At 46.3% G+C, this 22,447-nt stretch overlaps 1 protein-coding gene across 1 annotated transcript in view; it reads right to left on the minus strand.

Moving 5' to 3' along the window:
* The window catches only part of AFF3 (AF4/FMR2 family, member 3), a 420,422-nt gene extending 408,051 nt beyond the window's left edge, over positions 1–12,371 (minus strand). Inside the window, exons 1-4 of the mRNA XM_014529775.1 lie at positions 12,175–12,371; positions 9,708–9,828; positions 8,435–8,747; positions 7,923–8,308 (exon numbers count right to left, since the gene is read on the minus strand). Of these exons, the coding sequence (XP_014385261.1) occupies positions 7,923–8,308; positions 8,435–8,747; positions 9,708–9,828; positions 12,175–12,371 (1,017 nt within the window). The remainder of the gene's footprint in view (positions 1–7,922; positions 8,309–8,434; positions 8,748–9,707; positions 9,829–12,174) is intronic.
* Between the last annotated feature and the right edge of the window lie 10,076 nt (positions 12,372–22,447).

Genomic DNA, 22,447 nt, shown 5'->3' on the forward strand with positions numbered 1-22,447 from the left:
GCTGGAATCAAGAGGGGCCTCTAAGAACTCCACATGCTCCAGGCTCTTGTAAGCCCATCGCAATGCAATTCATGGGGCACAAAGTTATGAAGGCCGGGGCCCAGCCCTCCCATTCCTGTTCACCTCCTCCAGCGCCCTGTTCCCACCACCTCCCTTTTGCTACAGCACATGCCATGTGGCCAGAGAACACAGCATCAGCGGCAGCACAGACACGCAGCACCTACGCAGCACCGGACACGCTGCCCCGAGCCAGGGCGGCTGCTCATGAACACAGAACAGAGAACCAGGAAAGCGAGGCAGAGCACAGGGCATCGCCGGCAGAGCCGCTGCCCGCGGTAGCCGGTGTTTCTGAGGTCAGCACAGAGCGGCACAGCTTACTCCACAGGGGCTCGGTTTACACACATCGGTAAGTGGGGTTCCGTTTCTCTGTGACAGCCGCTGTAAGGTACAGGTGAGAAGGGTATGGCTCCTCTCTTCCCAGAGAGGTGTGGCAGGAGTTACCGAGGCCCCAAGGAGCGGGGTCAGTGACGGGAGGGGAGTGTCTTCTTTCACTCATACCCTTAAATTAATGGAGCAACTCAACGAATATGGACTGAGCAGCAACTTTGTGCCAGGCACAGTTAGGGAGGCTTCAGTAAACTAAGCAGTAAAAACAAAAGGGAAATCCTTGCCTCTAAGACACTCAGATTTTAGTGAAATTCATCCACCTCACCTCAATTTCTGGATTCTGAGCTCTCAAAGCATCTAGAGTTGAGCCCAATAGAAGGTAAGAGTGAAGCAAACAGCGCCAACATAATTATACTAATTATTATGAGTTATTATTACTGTGGATTTCACTGAGTGCTTACTATGCGTCAGTCACTGTCTTAGCAGTGTAACGTATTAAGGTATTAAGCAGTCATAAGAATGCCACCGATGGGTACTACTGCATTGAATTGTGCCGTAGAAATAGAGTGTTTACAAAGGTAATCGAGTTAAAATGAGGTCATTAGGGTGGGTCCTAATGCAATCTAACGGAACACCTTCCCGAAAGGGGAAATTTGGACAGACACACAACAGAAGGAGGACAAGGTAAAGACACGGAGAAGACAGCAATCCGGCCCTAGGACAGAGGCCTGGAACCGACTCTCTCTCACAGCCCTCAGGGGAAACCAAGCCTGCCGACACCTTGACTTCAGACTTCTAGCCTCTAGAGCTGCCAGACAATTCATTTCTGTGGTTCTAAGCCAACCAACGTGTGGTGCTTCCTGACAGCAGCGCAGCAAGCTGATCAAGGTGCAACCATGACTCCTCGTCACGCATAAAGCCACTGAGACACCGGTCACCCGGGGAGCAACTGGAGTGAGAGTCAAACTCAAGACAATCCAGCTGCAGCAGACGCACTCCTCGTTCTGCTGGGAAAGCGGCCATTTGCGCAGAGAGACGGATCCTGAGCGGCAGGGGGAGTCCACGTTCGTCGCCCAGAAAGGCACTGCTCAGCCCAGGTACACAAGCTATCGATACTCTGTGGCTTCGAAGAGCTCTATCTCAGCGAGTCGTTCTAAATACCTACTATCTGAAATGTTTAGCATTTTTCCTCAGCCCACATCCTGTTGATTCTGTATTTCATTCAACTGGAGATACAGCTCAAGTGTGACATGTTCCATAGAGAGGATAGCTCAGAAAAGCCAGCTACACAGAGAGACAATTCTATCTCAGCCTCCTCATAAAATCGCAGGGGGCCAGGCATTAAATGAGGGAGACACAGGATACTCAGGCTTTGCTAGAGTAATCCAGGATCATCTGTGTCTTCAAAGGCTTCAGTTGTATCTAACAAACACAAAAGAACTTTCAGAATTTCATTTTTCTTTCCCTTGCCACCCCCTCTCTGTCTCTCACGTGCACACAAAACCACTTCCAACAATACCCCATCTCTATATTTTGTTTGCTGTTGCTGTTTCAGAGGTATTACTAGTAAGAATAACATAGCCAATATTTCCCAAATGCTTACTATATTATCAGTGTGCTTATAAGCAAGTTATACACTTTGCCTCACCTACTCCTCCCTCCAATAACGCTGCCAAGCACATATTATCAACTTCTCCCCTTCACACGGGAGAAAACTGAGGCCTGGCTGTTAAACAACTTGCTCCCACCCACGTGATAGGTAGAGCCAGGATGTGAGCCTGGTCCTGGCTGGTCTGCCTAGCAGCGGTCCTCCCACTGAGCTCGCACACAATTTCCAACCAAGAAAGGCCAAACTACAAAAAAAAAAAAAAATAAGAGGCTTTTCTCACTGGGCTGTCCAGTGACACTTTCCCAGGGTGGGAGTGATGCTGAATCAAATGTCATCTTTGCAAATGGCTCCAAACACAGAGATCTCAGGCTCTTGATTAGCCCTAGGGCTGGAGTCCACACACAAGGTTGCAGTTTAAGGGAAAACAGCTGTAATCTGTCCAGACGCTTTCTGAGAGAGAAAGCTTTATGAGAACTGAGAAAATATACAGGAAAAATAGAGTGGGGCTTGCTCACAACCTCCCCTGGGGGCCGGTTCTCTCCTCAAAGCCTCTAGCACGGGGAGCCATCTCCTACCTTACAGCTAGGACGCTACCCTAGAGAAGCCCGAGAAAGGGGATGGAACAGGACACATTTTAATATGCATTCTTCAAATTTGTGAGTGATTAAGTGCTTTATCTTTTAGGGCCCCACTGGCTAAACACAGAAGTACCAAAAAATATGGCAACATTTCCACTTGCCAGCCTTCACGATGACCTTCAGAATGACCCTTCTACAATTCAGAAAACAGATGCTTTCATTCTACACCTGAGATCAAAGTATTGAGTGTTCACTCTTCTCAGTCTACACGGTACAAGTTGTCCTCTCGGGAAGAGAAGGGAGGACGCGCATTATGGGACAGGAGGCGTGCAGAGCATAACTATCGGTGCTGTTGCTAAGCCACACTGTCCCGCAGGACGTGGCTTCTGTCTCAGTGAGTGAAGGGGAACGGCGACCAGGGGTGTGGGGAGGACGAGTCCACACCGACAGGGAAACCGAGTCTCCAGGCTGGCCCACACCCTCATTTCATCGTGAGCGATAGCGCAGCCCGGCTGATGTGAAATGGGATGAAGAACTTCAGACCGGCACGAATATGGAATGCACACATTGCTCTGCAGATGCCTTTTTCCCCCGACAGGCTGCTGCTGACTTTAATGTGGAAGAAATCCATTTTCATACAAAGGTAGCCAAGAGTGACAGGAAATAGGAAGCCCACACCATTTATCTTCTGTGAACTTAAAAAAAAAATCACTTAATTGCTTTTCTAGGAAGCTATTTTGTAGAATCATGGTACTTTATCTTTCTGCTCTTATTCTTGGTATAAATGGTGATTTTAAAATGACCATTGTGAAAATGCGATGATTAACCAATACGTTTTAAGCTATTTAATTACTTATCTTAACAAATAAAATTCTGATCAACCAAAAATGGTTACTCTGTTCTTATGGGTGAATTCTAAAACTCCTAATACACAGTCGATTCACTGACTTTCACCTTTAGGTGTTTCTCTCCCGGTTTCCTTCCTTCCCTGCCTTTTCAAGTGCTTCCATTTTCAGCCATCGGAGCCTCTGCAAGAGCAGTTTCGGCCCACGTCTACCTATTAGATTAACAGCTGACGGCCTGACCCGTGTGTTTTGGAGCACCACTGCTGAAATGATCTCGCCCAACAGTTTCAGAGCCTGTGAGAACACCCGATGTCTCAATAGCACTGCAGACGAGACTTTTCCACAGTGTTGTCTCATTTTCTACCTCACCTGGCATTAGACATTATTTTTAAATTCCACAAAGTTTGAAGCTATATAAAGCACTCTTTTCACATCTAAAGTTATCAGTTAAATAATAATTTATTATTATTCCATGAGCCAAAGACAGATCCACTGAAAAGCTGGTGACACATCAGCTTCAGGGCCTCCTGAGCAGAGGTTTCTCCAAGGCCCAGGAGGGCCCTAGGAATGTGCGAATATATGTTCTTGTAACAATTTCAGGAGAAAGGTATTTTTTATTCTGTTTTTCCTAAAGAGAACCCCCACCACCACCAAGACAGTGTCATCTTTAGGTCTCCCAAAACCTGTGTCTGGCCCTCCAGATAAACAGTCCCCCATCATCTGAGTCCTGAATTACATGTTAAGGGCAAAACATTAATTTTGTGTTTATGTGTGAAACAAAAAGTCATTCACTTCAATTGGAAGTAAGATGTAGTGTGCCCTACCCTAGAACATTCTAGAATGCATGTTCCAGTCATTCGTGAGGTTCTCTGACTCTCACCTAACAGTAGTCACCCTTCCAAGTGATACTCCAGGGAAGGCTCACTTAATGAGGGGTGGCATCAAGAGTAAAAGACGCAGCTATAACAACAAAAACATGTTTTTCATTAAACACAAAACTGAGCTGGGAAAAACCAGCCCGGAGGCAGGTGTATCAGTTAAGGAATTCCCTTGAGGTCTGTAACTTCCACATCAAATTGCACTAAATTTTTCTACACTAATTACCTATTATTGAGGACTAAAGAATTATAAGAAATAACTCACCACGGCAGCAGACCGAGTACAGATGTTGTGAGGGACGAATGAAGGATTTACAAGTGTAAAATCGGGAAAATAGAGTCACCAATTCTCTATTGTTAAAAATAACAGAATGTTTTCCTACTACAAGGACTATGAAGGTGAGAGAATTTTCCTAGGGCAAGACAGACGATTTTAAATTTAGTTTGGACTTTAAGTGACAGAAATTACCAAGGAAAAGCTAAGTGCTGGCACCTAATTTATTCAATTGCTATAAATTTCTTGGAGGCAGAGACCACATCTTAGCTTTTTAAAAAATATTTTTCACATCAATTATACCTAGTCCTTGACCTGATTCTTCTCAGGAGGAATGTGCCTATACAACGCCATACAGCTATACCTGCACCTTCCCTGTCTTTGTCATTTTTACCTAACACTTCCTTTTAGCTCCCAAATTCTTCACACTGCCCTAAGTCTTGCTCAACAGCTAACATCCTGAAAAAGTATAGTCAAGATACACGTTCCATTCAGATCATTTCTTCTGTCAATTTCCCTAAAAAACACATTCTCTGCTTCACTGGAGATCAGTCAACTATTTATAGAGGATATTTTATTTTTTAAATTATTTTATTCTCTACAAAAAATAAAAGCAAGTATTCCCTCAAAAGTAAAATCTGATTGGTTTGATAAAATTCTTCAGTTTCTATGTTAAGATTGTGGATTATATGGAATTCCCTAAAAATAATGAATGATATACCTGCCAAAAGGTATTTCTTAATTTCTTAGAGTAATGTAAAAAGAAACAAACAAAAAAAACACCTTTGAGTTTGAAGGTTGGGAAATATAACTTACAACTACCACCCTGCTACTAACTGGAAAGAGCCATTTTGTTAGTATGATAGTGGGCTGATTAAACATAGCAGTATTACAAGATTCAAATTACCACATTTTCCATAACATGCGATGCTTTCTACTAAAATAAAGACTGCATCGCGCCCCCCCCCCCCCCCCCCCCCCCCCACACACACACACACACACACACACACACACACACACACACACACCCTGCTTGCAGCCAAGGCCTATGGAGACAAACATAAGCAATGGATTGGTGGATCATTGGAGCTTCAAGCAGGTTGCTGAAATCCAAAGGAAGATAGTCCTGACAAAAACACCCCCCCCCCCCCCCCCCCCCCCGCCGCTGAAAAATCCACCGATTACAACTTTGTCCTATCAACAACACTTTTTCTTACCTCTTCTCTATCAATGCATGATTACCCTCTTTGAAGTGTTTAGCATAGAATGTTAGGAAGAAGCAAGCTGACTGCATATGACATTACACGTGGGGGAAGTGAAACACTTCCTGCATAAAAGCGCTAATTTCTGTCGGCTGACTCTGTCTCAGGCCTTTCCCCGATTACAACTTTGTCCTATCAACAACACTTTTTCTTACCTCTTCTCTATCAATGCATGATTACCCTCTTTGAAGTGTTTAGCATAGAATGTTAGGAAGAAGCAAGCTGACTGCATATGACATTACACGTGGGGGAAGTGAAACACTTCCTGCATAAAAGCGCTAATTTCTGTCGGCTGACTCTGTCTCAGGCCTTTCCCCCCTGCTCTGATTACTGAGCACCAGTCCAGTATGCCATTCTCAATCTGGCATCCTGAAAGTGTCCACGTTATTAATAACATACCCAAAAACCTAAGGCAAACTATATAATTACTTGCATAAGGCTGAACTGGCGATCAAACGCTGGCTTATAACCAGAGCTTTGTCAACTCAATGGGTTCCAAAATAAATAAGTTATTACAGAATAAATCTGAAGTTTCTTTGGTACATAAAAATAATTTTAACAAAGAATCAATTGGGATTGAAATTATAAAGGGATTCCTGATGTTGCAGTCAACTCTGTTCAAGGATACACCATGCTTTTTGTTGCCATTACAGGGTCATTTGATAGTAATAACAAAAATCAAAAAGCTTATTGAATTCAATTTTGTAAGGTGAGATCTATGTGTGTTTCCTACAAGCTTTTAAAACATAAATGCAAAAATGAAGAAAAAAACATAAATGCTTGCAGAAGTTACATTTTTGTTTCTATTAATTTCTAATGAACATTTTCTGGGGTCCATCATAAATGAATTATCAAAAGATGTTACTGGTTCCTGGTATAATTTCCTCATTACAACTTGTGTAAATATCTAAAGTAAAAGAAAAAAGTCTTGTCTAATTAGGTAATATATTGGCCTCCCAATTGGTGCATGGCGCTTTCTGAGATGATAGCTCAGAAATGGTTAAGCTCAGCATTGTAGGGCATTCAAGAAGATACGTTAAATCATCTGCTTCATTTGGTTATGAGATCAAATTAAGACACAAAGACTAGTCTGGCCACAGTGTTACTCTATCTTTAAAAAAGAATGTCAAAAAGAAAAGAAAATCTTGAACAGTTTCTAAGTACAACATTCCAGAACTCACATTTATTTCAGTTACTACACCTTAATCAGAGTAAAATAAAACATGTGCAGTCATATTTCTTATTCCTGTGCTCTTGACAACTGTCATCAATTAGAAATATAGTATGAGATATGCTTCTCTAAAACAAAACTTCCTTTTCCACCCAGATTTCTGTTCAAGTTACTAGTCATGGCCTCTTTGCTACCTCAGTGACTATGTGATTTGCTTGTTTTAAATTCTAGTGTTCTATACATCTAATCTTCACACTTGAATAAAGTCACAATGCAAACCAGGAGAATCTGAACTAAAATATTTTGCTCTCTTCATGTAGCCTAAGATAATTTTACAGGACACAGAGAGTCCTTACTTTATTAATTAACACCAATGAACCTGGGTCTTAAATATTATAATAAAGATGGGACATCTGAATATTTACCATAATCAGCATTGAATCATTTAACAATTACTTTCAAAATCATTCAGAAGTTTACCTTGTAAAGTTTGTCCTGGAACATTCCAAAACTGACCAAAATATTAAATATCTGAACTATTTTACATAAAAATTCACCTCTTTACATACCAAAAATTATAGTTTGTGAAGTACTTTCACTTTTAATATTTAATATCTCCATAATACTGGCTTGTTTATAAACTATCCCCTGAACTTCATTCAAGGAGATATTCCTTCCTGAACTAACAGAGACACACATACAACTACATTTGTTGGAACTTAACAAGTCTGCCTGTAATCAGTTGATTGTAAGAAAGCATTACTTATGCGTACATCCTCCCTTACTGACCGCTACAAATCCTACCACGTGAAGGCAGTCACACACTGAAATAAAGAAACCTGGGAACTGAATTCTCAGCGGTCAGGTGGACACGCAGAACCACGCAGATGCCCGTAGTAGTCATGAGAAAAGACTCACCTCCGATGGCTTGGGGATGCTGAACTTGGAAAGCTTGGCCTTGGCTCTGGTGGACTCTGGCTTGGCGGCCGGGACGCCCCTGTATGACGTGCAGTGCACGCTGGTTTCCGTGGACGACTTAAGCTTCGGAGACTCATCGGGAGCCTGATCTTGGCCATCCATCGGCCGCACGTAAGCGGTCGGTTTCTGCTGGACCAGGCTGGGTTTGGAAGCCAGGGATGGAGGAAAGTTCTGAACACAGTGTCCACTGCCGCTGTGCTTGGCTGCCATAGCGGGTGGTCTTTCCTGGGTCTGAAGACCCACCTCTACATTGCACACCTGTTTGGCCCGTGGCTGCTGCCTGCCAGCGCCATCTCCAAGCAAGGTCCTGAGAGAGCTCTGTTGTGCTGAGTTGGAAGAAGAAGGAGAGGGGGGTGAGGGTGAGGGGCTGGACACACAGTGGTTAGACTTTTGACTAGGGTTCTTTGGAGGAGCAGATCTGGTCAGATCAATCAACCTGTGTCCGCGCTTACTTGCTCTCTGTGGGCCGTCGGGAGGCAGGTGCCCAGCCTTCTGCCAGCCCACGGTGCCCCTCTTACTCTGCTGCCCGGGGACAGCCGCTGGTGTGGAAGATGCAGTGCTGCACACAGAGGAGGCCTGGGGCTGGGCTCTTGAATCTGCAACAAAATGTTCCTCGATCTTGTTCACAGCAGCCTGAGGAACCCCAGGTTTGGGAACGCCAACGAGATGACTCTGATTAGATCTATCAGTTAAAAAGTCCTTCATTTCATCGTAATTGCCTAACGTATTCTGGATCCGGTTGGAGAGCTCATCCCCCTTGTTAGTCTGGAGAAAGAAAAAGCACAGCCTGTTGTTAGAGACAATGGGAACACGGCAAACAACGGCGAGGTGCCATTATCGACCACAGAGCTGCCACATACAGAACGGGAGCTGGAGATGAAATCTAAACCGTCATCTCTGAAGAAGTCCGCCAGCACTCACTGCACACCAGGCCCAGAGAGCTGGCCGGGGCCGTGGCTGCACAAAAAGGCGCCTGTCCTGGGGCCTGTGCAGCCTCTGAGGACGTGCAAACTGCACTCTTGCACCTCCACACCATGGTCCGACTGAGGCTCTCCAGGAGGGGACTTCTTCCTTTTTGTAGTCCCATTGGAAGCTTTTCTTACAAATTCAGATTTGGCTCAAACTGTTCTCTTTCCAGTTTCTAACTATATAATTATTCTTATCAGAAACCCAGAGTGGCAGGCGAAAGAAGTTAGAATGAAGTTTAAATGAACATAGGCTAAATATGCAAGAAGCTACGAGCCTAAACTACACAAGCTCCATGCGGCCTGAGATACTGGGATGACATTCCATTTCGGAAGAGTGGTTATATTTCTGGCCTTTGGTATAAAGGAAAACCAATCCAACAGTTTCTTTCTTATTAGCCCTATCAAGTTACCCTGGGACCAGCATGATCCACGTGTGACAGATATGTAACCCAACCTCTTTTAATAGTGTTTGTTTCCTAACACCTTAGAGAATATAACAAATAGCACTGACTTTGAAAATCAATGCAGAGATGACATATGTGTTATTGACGAAAATTATAGCAAGCAGATCTCAATACTGACACCAAGATTTGTGGGGGAGGCCCCCATTCTTAGTGGCAAGGTTGCCTTCCCTCGGCTGAACAGGCAGAAAACTAACTGGAATTGGATTAGGCGACTCTTCTGGTCAAGACTGTCATCCCGGGGTTAGAGGTGCCAGTGGGCGAGGGGTGGAGATAAACAATGGAAAACCATCTACCTTGTAGGGTTCACTGAAGAGGGAATAACTGGAATTAAATGTGCCATCATCCTGTTGAGTCTCCTGATTTCTCCTTTCTCGTTCTTTCCTCCGTAACACATTTCTATCTGGTTCATAGACACTGCATCAGGAGAAAGAAAAGAGAATAACTACACACAAACATTAAAGGCTAACGTCCAGCATGACATTCACCCAAGTGCAGAAGTCTGGTTCACGGACAAATGGTGATGATGACAAGAACATGGATCCGGTTAAAGCTAGTCTAACCAAGGAGTGCGGGCTCAGGTGTCGGATAATTACAGTCTTCGGAAGGAGAAAAGTCCTGAGGACAAGTCCCAGCCAGCGCCAGACCTCTCTGCATGCCCTGTGAGAGAGGAACTGTCTAAGCAACTTTGACAGGAGAAGGCTGAGAGTAATCTTAAGGCAGACGGTAATTACTGCAATGTGTAAATAGAAATCACAAGCACATTTCCTCCTATGACATGGTCCCCGAGTGTTATGTGGCATGCTCCTGTATCTTCCTTTCTTTTCTTTTTGCATGGCTGTGTTTCTGTAGTGATTCTTTCATTAACTGGCTCCCTAAAGAGCTGTTAAACTCCATGCTGCAGTGGCTTTCACAGTTACGAGCCTTCTTCTGATCTCTGTTAATCAGTCAAGTCGTCAAACTAGGACTGAATCAATTCTTCCTTTTGATATATTTGACACTATCACTCCTCCTAACTATGAAAAATGTGCCAGGAGGAAGGGATACGGGCAACGAAGGGAGAGAGCGGAAATTGAATTATGGCGTGTCATCAAGGAACCCGGCCTTTTGTTGAAGAAAATTAATATCTCTTCTCCTAAAATGCAATTATGAAGTGACCAGACACCAGCTAACTGGGAGGACTGAGAAAGAAATAGTGTTCCTTCCCCCTATTGGGGAGAAAAGAAAGGGCCTAATGTAACTAATAATGAGGAAGGGACCCGTGTAGTGAAAGGAGGCAACACGCTTGTTTTTTTCAGCTCACCAGATAAAGAAATCCGGCCTAGCGTAGGCACAGAGCTCACACTACGGGTTGTAAAGAACCTGTGTGTCCCTCAAAATGAGCACCGTCTTCGTTTCCTAGCAGAAGCATTTAGCTTAAGTGACCTTGCCATCGTTTTGCTTAGAGCTCCCGCTTGGTCCAGTGCGGGCAGATGCTCAAGCTGGAGCAGGACAACTACCTACTGACTGTGGGTCTCCCCTAATCAATAATGTGATGCCAAAATACACAGGCTTCATCTCTCCCCCTACCCCCACCCCGTCTTCATTATAGAGCAGGGGGTTTCACGGTGTGGGGTACATGTTTAAACATGAAGACAGTCTATAAAGAGGGCTTCGCAATGGCTTTTGGTGCCACAGTCCAATGTATAGTCAGCAAATCCTGTTAATAACTATTAATAATGAAAGGATCTGTGGGTCCAAAGAAGCTTATGAAAACAGTAAGGATAACCAATTCTTTAGTTAAACTGTTAACTTGAGTAAAAGAGAGAATATTTGTGTTATGTAGCTGTAGAGGGCACAAATAAAATAATCATAAAATATATATTGCTTATCCTCCTAGCTCTGCCCATGTGGCCAGAATATACTTTAAATTCGCTGTCTCCATGGTGATGCTAGAAATGCTCCGGGCAAGGCTGTGAGAGCACCTAAAGCCCTGCATTTACATGTAAGAGTGAGGGATGTTAAAAAAAACACACAAAAAAATACACACACACACACACACACACACACACACACACACACACACACACACAGAACATGTAGCTCATTCGCATTTTAATTCATCCTTAATAATTTACCCAAAGTTATTAGATTTGGGAGTCCAACCAGTGACCTTCATACAAAGAGACACTGCAGCCACAGCTGACCACCTGAGGGGCCCACAGCGCCTACATCCATCACCAAGCACTGGGGTGGCCCTGGTGGCACTGAATGGCATAGGGAGGCACAAGATGACGATGACACTCTCACAGAACCAGGCTTCCCGTTCAAAGGAGAGGATAGCACGGTCATGCCCTGCCATGGATAGGCACAACGTGAAACCCCAGCTTTCACGATTTCAAATGGAGATTTCTCTAAGGACACATGACTCATGCTATGGATGGACACGATGTGGGCTTTAGCCAACAGAATTTCAGTTTCACTCTGAACTCACTACCTTTTGGACCAAAACCAGCATTTGCAGTAAGAAACAAAAAGCTTTCATTGCATGCATCACCTTCCTCCCTGGCCAGTGCCTACAGACACCTGGGAGGCCCCTACTGTGCTGACCTCCATGCACACAGACCCCCCACAAATATGCTTGCTGTCCTCAGCCAGGTCAAGCCCACCAAACATATAAGACTGGTGTGATGTATGATATGACCATAGGTGACATGGAGCAGGCAGGTGGTCATTTAGGATGATTTGGGGCTCCCGAGAAGGCCCCCATGCCCAAAATAATACCTCCTGCATCGGCTGGTTGACGACTGAAATTCCACGACTAGAGAGTCACTCCTCTGGTTTAAGATGTCTTCACCCCTGTAAGAAACGCAGACACCACAGAAGGGAAAACTTTTAAACCTGACCAGCCCTTGTATCTTAGCGTGTGTGAGCTGGTCTGCTTTTTGCCCCCGAGGGCCAAGTAGAGGGCACAAGGACATCAGGGTGCAAAGGGAGCCCAAAAAGGAGGCGTTATAAGAAAAGGGAGGGAGTGTAGCAATGAAAACAAATTGATTAACCCCACCTATTAGCGACCTGGCTTACATGCTTAAGACGAAGACATCAGGATAAAAGCCAAAATCAATTAAGCAGATACCAGACTCACTGCATCTCTAGGGTCAGGGGAAAGGATCGCTTCCCAATATGAAGTGAGAGGTGAAGAGGACGCTGCTCCTCCTTAACAAGATTTGCCTCACTCCCCAACCCCTTGAAGCTTGAAGGTCACCCAAAGCACCCCAGGGTGCAGATCACTGCTAGCTAAAGCCTCTGATGGGGTCCTGCCTGTATACCCGGCCTATGCCTTCTAATACTAAAAAGGACTGGACACCCTCAGGACCACCTGCACATAATATACCAACAGAAATGCACTGGCCATCTTTTTTTTTTTCTTAATTTTTACAAGATCCTCACCCCAGGACTGATTCTTAGGCAAGAGTGGTGGGGCGGGGGGAGGGAAGGGATAGAGAGGGAGAGAAATATCGACAAGAGAAACATCGATTGGCTGTCTTCCTGTATGTACCCTGTCCAGGGATTGAACCTGCAATCTTTTTGGTGCATGGGATGACACTCCAACCAACTGAGCCGCCCGGCCAGGGCTGCACGGACCATCCTTTATGGGACCACCACAATGTGGTGTCTTGCAGTACCCTCCACACCATCAGATGAAAAACAAATGACCAGAATCATCCCCCAAGAAGAGGGGCAACACGTCCTCAACGCCTCCCTCTCCAGTGGTATCTCATCTCCTCCCTTAGTAAGCAGCCCTGTGGTCTCCACCGAGCATTCAGCTCTTCCCAAGCCACCCACCCTTATCTTTCACTAGAACCACACCCCCACGTGCCATGTCAGCCTAGGCAGCTGTAATGCCACCTGCTTAAAGCAAATGTCATTGTAAATGGAAGCCTGGACTTGCCATCCCCACCTCTCCCTCAGCATCCGAACTTCGATCTCTTCTCCCAATACTAAACATTTTGACTCAAAAAGACAGTATCTTCTAGACAGTAAGTCCACGGACCCACTAATTACAGGTAAAATCTGTGCAGGCGTCCGTAGTCCTAGAGGATGCCTTTCTTTTGATCTGTTGCCATTAACACTCAGCCCTCTTCCCTCCTCTGGGTTCACACAATGTGAGGACCACGCCATTTGCTTTATTTTTGTTGTTGTTCAGCAGTTTATTTTGTTCATGAGATTCCACATACAAGCGAGATCATACAGTATTTGTCTGTCTCTGACGGGCTTATTTCCCTTAGCGAACCTTTCCCATGACAGGCTGACAGGCCAGCCTCACTGCAGACTGAAGCTACGAAGAATTCTGAGTCCTGGCACGCCACTGTACACGCTAGACTCAGTCAGAGCCTCGTGTTACGAGCTGTGTTTCTTTGTTACTAGCAGATGGTAAAATTTCCATCATCTGTAAAGTTGTTCCTGATTTCTGTGAAAATTACAAGAACTACACTCTTCAAATGTATGTCACCAAATGTATTCATTCATTTTGCATGAAAGTGGAGGCAGCCAACTGCTACAATGTTATTTATTATTTATTGCAGATGTATAACATTCCAGAAAACGAAGCTTTTTAATAAACTCCTTTCAAAAAAACACTTATTTTTAGAATTAAAAAATGAACAATAAAAATGTAGTAAAAACTTCCTGGTCATTTCAATTGATTTATTTTCATCTATATATCGAAGTATGCTGCAGGACTCAGGCAAAAGTCAACTGTGCCAGTTAAGTAGGAATAGATGTTCAAACGTGATCTTATCGTCATTTCCAACATTAATGTAGTCTTGACCATATGGTAACAGTATGGAACTAAATAACAGTAATAACTTTGAGCCTAATGGCTTCTCCCTTCCACTGAGTTCAAAACACTTCACTTACCTGTCCCCTAATTATCCTTACACTGTCCCTTGGAGAAAGATAGTGACAGTAGATATTGCTAGATTAACTTTTTAAAGATCAAGAAACTAGGATAAAAGTTTGATCATTAGTCCTAACCGGTTTGGCTCAGTGGATAGAGCATCGGCCTGTGGACCAAAGGGTTCCAGGTTCAATTCTGGTCAAGGGCATGTACCTTGGTTGCGGGCACATCCCCAGTAGGGGGTGTGCAGGAGGCAGCTGATCAATGTTTCTCTCTCATCAATGTTTCTAACTCTATCCCTCACCCTTCTTCTCTGTAAAAAATCAATAAAATATATACTTTTTTTAAAGTTTGATCATTAAAATGATATCATAAAGAAGACATTATTTGCCAGTGATACATCTGATAAGGGGTTATTTTCCAAAATACATAAAGAACTCATACAACTTAACAAAAGGAAGACAAATAATCCAATTAAAAAGGGGGAAAGAACCTGAATAGATACTTCTCCCAAGTGGACATACAGAAGGCCAAGAGACATATGAAAAAATGCTCAAAATTACTAATCATCAGCGAGATGCAAATCAAAACCACAATGAGGTACCACCTCACACCTGCCAGAATGGCTACCATCAACAAATCAGCAAATGACAAGTGCTGGCGAGGATGTGGAGAAAAGGGAATCCTAGTGCACTGCTGGTGGGAATGCAGACTAGTGCAGCCACTGTGGAGAACAGTACGGAGTTTCCTCAAAACATTAAAAGTGGAACTGTCATTTGATCCAGTGATCCCACTTGTAGGAATATATCCTAAGAAACCCGAAACACCAATCAGAAAGAATGTACGCACCCCTATCTTCATAGCAGCACAATTTACAATAGTTAAGACCTAGAAATAGCCCGAGTACCCATCAGCAGATGAGTGGATAAAAATACTTGGTATATTTACACAATGGAATACTATGCAGCTATGAAAAAGAAGGATCTCATATCCTTTGAGACAGCATGGAGGGAGAGTATTATGCTAAGTGAAATAAGCCAGTCAGAGAAAAAAAAAGTATCATATGATCTCACTTATATGTAGAATCTAAAAAAAACAAAATAAACTGACTAATAAAATAGATCCAGAGACGTGTAAACATGAAAGAGACTGATGAATCACAGAGGGAAGGGGATGGGGGGAGATCAACCAAAGAACTTATATGCATATATGCATAACCCATGGACACACAATAGTGCAGTGAAGGCCTGGGGGCGAGGGGTGAGGTGGGAGCAGGTTGCAGGGGGTCAATGGGGGATAAAAGAGCACATCTGTAATACTTTCAATAATAAAGATAAATTAAATAAATAACATTATGCAAAAGGAACAGCAATATCTACAGTTCTTTCTTCCTGTCTGTCCAGGGAAGAGGAGCTGCCCATGAGCCAAGGGAGGCCACACTTGCTACACCCTGATGTCTACAAGCCCAATGTTCACAAATAGAGCTAATGAGCCCCATGGCAGCAACAAAGGACACGCAAAGCAAAGGGAAGCTCTTCCTCATGCAGAAAGAACTAAAAGGAGAATTCTGGAATAAAGCCTGGGCTGTTGTAATTTTTAATACTCCCAAAACAAAAGACAAAAACCAGTCTCTCCACAGCGCACACATGCAACACAGACTACTGGACTAGAGGACAGACAGAGAAGGAACTATAGATTCAAACGCAAGGCAGATGGTAGCACCTTTTTCACCATATCCGAGCCATTCATCAGCCCCGCTCCAACCTTTGCCCGCGCTGCCCTGCTGGATGGAAAAGCTCTGGGCTCATGCGGCCCACCTCCAGCTGAGCCCAGCGCTGACCCAGCTGACCCCGCTGGCCTGGAGAGACAGCTCTCCTCCCTCCTGCGCTGTCCATATGCCGCCATCTGAATCTGAACAGTTGCTCGAAGCAAACTGCATTTGCTGTGAAGGAGGCTTTCTGCCAAGGGTAAACACAGCTAACTGTACCCCTTAACAAGAATCACCGAAGTGTTTTATTCCTTTAAAAAAAATTATCCTACCTACTGGTATATCTCTAGGGTTGGGATCCAGGAACAAGGGAACTCACGGAGAAGAGAATGAACCACCTCTCACCTATTTTGGAAAGAAGTTATGTTCTCCATGTTTAAAAACATTGCCCTCTTCAAACAGCAAATAGAACTACAATTCACTTTCGTCCAAAAGCATTTCCTGAATGCCATGGTGCCAGATGCCAGGGAGACAAGGAGGGCGGTGAGCAGTATTTGCTGCTGCTGAGAAGCTGACCATCCAGGGGTGGGGGGAGGGGAGCAGGGAGACGGGGTGCATGCTAAGCAGAGGCTGTTGACACCAGGTGGCCAGGCACAGGGAGTTAGGATTGCTTCCTGGGAGAGATGGCCTTCGAGCTGGGCCTCAAAAAGAGGGCAGGTGGGGAGAGGGAAGGGAAAAGAAGGGCTTAGGGTGCAGATACGGAAATTACTACCAGTGGCCTTGGAGAGTATTCAGAGGAGGTGAGCCCTGCCCTCCCCATGCCATCGTGTTTCTTTAAACAGAAGTTCCATTTCTCTGATCTGCTCCACTACTGACCTGGCCTGGCCACCTCACCCTACATGTGTATCTGATCCCTTTCTGAAAGCAGGTTTGGTGGGGAGTAAGTAAGTGAAAAAAACTTCCTTTACAGTTTGCATCAGGCCTGGCCCCGAATGGCTTGATCCCAAGGAAGACCATTTTTTCAGCCACGGAGCCGTCACGGTCCCGAGACAACATGGGAAGCTGTCCCTGGGGTGGACCGGCGGCCACAAGGCAACGGGAAGAAGAAGGGCCTGAGTGGAGAAGGGAAGAGGCTTCCCAGAAACTCTGCTCTTCAGAGCAGCAGCAGAGACGGTGTTAATTACAGAGACTCAGACACTGAGAAAGGATAGCAACTGCTTCAAATTGAATGAGTCAAACTAATTAACATCTCTTGTTATTTATAAAGCTAATGATAACAGATCAGCCATCCTTTCTTAAGTCAGAGAAAAGCAAAGCTCCTGAGGTATACTTGCAAATCCTCTCCTCAGTCTCCAGGCAGAGCTGGTGGATGGAAAGACAGAAAGGTGGTCAGGGAGTGAGCAGGTGAGAGAAGCGGGTGAGAGAAGCGAGTCAGGCAGAGGGATGGGCTGGAATCAGAGCTCAGAAAAGAGGCAATGATCCTCCCAAGGTGGTGGTGGTGGTGGTGGTGGTGAGGGCAGTGAGGAGGGTGAGGGTGAGGATGACTGTGGTGGTGGTGGTGGTGGTGGTGGTGGTGGTGAGAGCAGTGAGGAGGGTGAGGGTGAGGGTGAGGGTGGCTGTGGGGTAATGATAGGTGGTGGTGAGAGCAGTGAGGAGGGTGAGGGTGAGGAAGACTGTGGTGGCGGGTGGGGTGCTGAGGGCAGTGAGGAGGGTGAGGGTGAGGGTGACTGTGGTGGTGGGTGGGGTGCTGAAGGCAGTGAGGAGGGGTGCTGAAGGCAGTGAGAAGGGTGAGGGTGACCATGGCGGTGGGTGGGGTGCTGAGGGCAGTGAGGAGGGTGAGGGTGAGGGTGAGGGTGACCGTGGCGGTGGGTGGGGTTCTGAGGGCAGTGGCGATGAGGCCGTGGAGCAGGTTGAGGACCTGCTGAGGAGTCAGGCAGGCCACAGTGACTGACAAACACTGAAATGCTGATGTGCATCACTGCCCCGCTGGCTGACACAAGGCTTTTCCTTTTGAGTCAAGTCATTCCAGCTTCCATGTCTGTCCACTCTGTCCCCCCACAGCACTATGCGACTGCTCACCATCAACTCTGACCCCAACATTTACTCTACATTGGACTCCTCAAAAAGGTCAGTCCGACCTCACCTGTTTGCCTCTGACCACAAAGGTTATCTCAACCTTAACTCGATCTTCATACAGTTTGCGAGCCCGTCCAGCTCCGCCTTGGGGCTGCCGACCTGTCTGAGAGCGGGAAGGGACGGAAGGTGGCTGTGCCATGATCATCCCCCCCACACCACAGCGTGGTGACACTCGGAAACTAAAGGGAGTCACAAAGTCACTTTAGCCCACACACATCCTGAAGGAAAACAGCCTCTTTGGATGATCTATGCCATCTTCCCAGACCTACCAGGCCCATTTAAATTTTGCTAATTGCAACAACTCCCCTTTATTACCACATGCAACCACTGTGCGAAGCACTTTATTTCATGCATTATTTCACTAACTAGTCTTCAAATCCCCAAGACACCTCATTCCCATCTACCAGCAAAGAAGCAAGGGGCTCTGAGGTTAGCTAACTTGTCCAAGCCCCACACCCAGGGGGCGGCCACGCCGGGGGGTCTGAAGTCAGGCAGTCTGGCACCAGAGACCAATTCTGAGGCTCTGCTCCACTGGCTCCGCGGGGAGCTTGCCCACTGACAGCCTTTGACAATGGGAACCCCGTCTTTTGTTAGTACACCAGCCAGAGGGTGGTGATTTTCAGATCATGACAATTTCAGTTCATTCTTCTAAGATTTGCTAAGCCTCCTTGGTGGATAGAAATTAACTTCAAGGATTCTTCTAAAACCTGTAACATATAACTGGGATAAGCAATTCAAATGAGTCAGCACTAGCAGCTCACTAAGGCCCCAGTCCCTGAGTTCTGTCCTGTGAGCTCCGTAAGGACTATGGAACCCATGGTAAATGCATCTTATAGCAGAGCTAGCGCGGACGAGCCGCTGCTACCATACGGTAAGGGACACTTGTCAGTGCTTTTCTGATGGTGCACCGAGTCCCAACTTCCTTTCCAACTCAGTGGAAATGATGGCTGTTCCCAAATCTCTCTCGTAAATACGCTCCGGTGAGTTTTTAGAGAGGCCAGGTAAACGACCACCTGGCACACTCGCGGGTCAGCCACTTCTCCTCAGGGACCAGGAGTCTGGGTGCCATGAGAACAGCGTCAGGCTCCGATGGAACTGCTCTGCTCCGTGATCAATGAACGCCTCAGGCTACATGACAAGCAGCTTCCAAACAGGCTTTGCACACTACGGTACAAACAGCAGAAGTGCACTGGAGTTTCTTAGCAGGACCCTTTTCCTTTACCACGTAAAAGTTCCTTGGGATGGAGCAATTCCTGATGTACCGTCACCTCCGTGGTAGACTAGAGCACTCACTCGGCCCTGTGAGCCCCACCTGCAAAGTCACTACTACACAGCTTCAGAGAGCACCGCCACTGGGCACCGAGCAGCGTCAATCACAGGGCTTTTCATGTGAGAGCCAATACATTACTTTTCCTCCACCCAATGCTCAGTTAAATTTCATTTTCACTTTACAGCATCGGTTTCCAAACTTCAGCTCCTACGAATTTTAAAACCGTATCAGGAAGGGTCCCGTTTTTTATCGCAGCCTCTGTTTTAACCATATGCCCTTCCATACGACCCCCTGGACGCCCAGAGTCCTGCATGTGGTGCCTTAAGTCAGAGGGCACAAAGGAGGCTGAGTCAGTTGGGTCCGGCTCCTGGACACTGAAAGACCCCGGATGTTAGCCATTAAAGAATGGCTCCTGCCCAGCTGGTGTGGCTCAATGGTTGAGCATCAACCTATAAACCAGGAGGCCCAGGTTGTGGGCTCAATCCTCAGTAGGGGGCGTGCAGGAAGCAACCAATCAATGATTCTCTCTCATCATTGATGTTTCTATCTCTCTCTTCCTCTCCCTTCCTCTCTGAAATCAATAAAAAAATATTTTTAAAAATAAATTTTAAAAAAAGAATGGTTCCTGCTCTTCCTGTATCCAACTCCTTAACTTCTTTTCTTCCCAGAACCACACAGGAGAAATGCACTATCTGGTTGAAATGGGATTTCTGAGAGGAGTAAGAAGCCATCCGGGCTACTGCCATCTGTTTACTAACTAGCTTACCTGTGAGGTACAGAACTAGCCCGAGGCTAGAATGTAAACAGAGCTAACTTTATGGGAAGGTAGTATTAGTGGGAATATAATAAATAACATTGCAATAACGATGTATGATGTCAGATGGGTACTAGACTTATTGGGATGATCTCATCATAAGATATGAATATCTAACCACTCTGCTGTACACCTGAAACTAATATAATACTGTATGATAACTATAATGAAATTATTTTTTAAAAAAGGAATATGCATGTCCTCAAATGCCTCCCGATGTCTACTCAGGCCAAGCTTTTAAGTCTTCCATGTAGGCAGCACAAGTGGAAATGACAATCACAGAAATGCTTTTATCCGAGAAGGAAGAGACCCTGATCTGAAGATGAGAATGACAGGTTTCAATGAAACAGGGCAGTGGGTCAGCTTAGCTGGACGTCTCGGTGGGAGAGGAGGGCAGGGAAGGACATAAGAATAAAAGTCCTCATTCTCTGAAAGAGCACACAGAACCCCCCCGAGATGATGGAGCCTCTACGCTCACCAGGAGGCAGGACCGGGGTGTCTGGGGTGTGAGGCCAGGAGCTCAGTTCCTAGGCGGCAGAGAAACAGAAGCCAATGGGCAGATGCTCCCTCAACTTCTCCTCCTCCGACCTTTCCCGCCCGCATGCCACCTCGGGCCTTCACGCCTGTGTTCCCACTCCCCTCGGGGCCGACCCTCCTCCCGGCCGCCTCCTCACCTGGCTCTGTTCTCCCCAACCCCCCTCTCCCGATGCCACTTTCTCCTATTTGGTCACCATCTTGGTCTCACCTAGCTTCTCCTCATCAGCAAATAAACCCTTCCAAGCCCTCCTATCTTAAAAAAGAGAGAGAGAGAGAGAGAACGACAGTCGCCCCCCCCCCCCGGCCCCCGACAGTCTGTCTTTCTGACTGTTGCTCTCGGCCACAGATTTCTGTGCGGCATCTACACTTGCCGTCTCTCTCTATTCCTGGTTTCCTAAACCAGGCTTTCCCGGTCCTGCTGTTCGGAGCAAGGTCACCACTTCCTCGCTGGGCAATCGGTGGAGGCTCCCACTGCCCAGCCTCTCACAAGGCTGACGTTTCCGTCTGAGAGGCTTTCCTCCCCCAGGCTCCCGGCTGCATGCTCCGGGCTGGCCTCCTGCCTCCCATGCCCTACATTTCTCTCCTAGGCTGCTCCTTTAGACGTCGTTGTTACTCGGGGTTCTGTGCAAGACCTCATGTCTGTGCCTGGTCTCTTCTCATGTGACAATCTTCCTGGGTGACATCATTCTTTCCTTGCCTTCGGGTGCCGTCCTTATGGAGGGATTTATTCCACCCAAATTTCTCTTCTCAGTCAGCTCAGACCCAACTATCACACTATCTATCCACTCCATCTTGTTTACAGAGGTTTCCCACAAGACACACACAGCTCGGCAAACTGACACTTAGTTCATCACCACCCCCGGACCCGGACCCTGCCTCCCCTTCCTTTGCCTATGTGGGCAGATGGCACCACTACTCACCTACCTGCTGAGGTCAGAAATATGGGCACCATCTTGACTCCATCATTGCCCATAAGTCTACTCCTCATATGCAATCAACCCCCAGTGCTGTCAGTATCACTCAAATCTGCCCCCCTCTCCTCTGCTGCTACCTCCTCAGTCCAGGCCACCACGGGCTCTCAGGCCCTGGCAGGGCCTCCCAGGGGTCCTCCGGGCTGCTGTTCCTGCCCCCACGCCATCGCTCCTCTCAGCAAAGCCGTGTGCGAAAGCAGCGGTCTGGCTGTGCCACTGCCCTGGCTCCGCCCTGGCTCTGGGCAGAAGGCACTGCTGGCACCATGGCTCTGCAGAACCAGCCCCTGCTTATCTCCCCAATGTCAGCCAGCCACCCGCCCGATGTCCATGCCATGGCCTCTCTCTGAGCCAGGAGTATGCTCTCCGACCTGCCTACCCCTCCTGAGCCTGAAGGTCTCAGCTTGTGATGCTTTCCTGTCAGGAACGTTCCTGACTTAATCAACAGACCCGGTCCTGACAGGGGGGCCTGCATATGTACCACACAGAAGCCTACATTCTCCCCATCATCACATTTCTTATACCAGTTATCTGAACCCTTTGCTAAACACCTCGTTCCACAAGAAGGGGGCCTAGGTCTACTTTGTGTACAATTATATTCCCAGCACCTAAGATACTGCCTGGCACATACTGGGCACTGAAAAATAATACATGCTAACTAAGTGTCTAATTGTTTTCTCCTTCCTTTTCAAAATTAGCCAATACACATTGCCAAAATTTGAGC

The sequence above is a fragment of the Myotis brandtii genome, unplaced genomic scaffold (assembly GCF_000412655.1).
Source record: "Myotis brandtii unplaced genomic scaffold, ASM41265v1 scaffold1169, whole genome shotgun sequence".
Classification (NCBI taxonomy): Eukaryota; Metazoa; Chordata; class Mammalia; order Chiroptera; family Vespertilionidae; genus Myotis; species Myotis brandtii.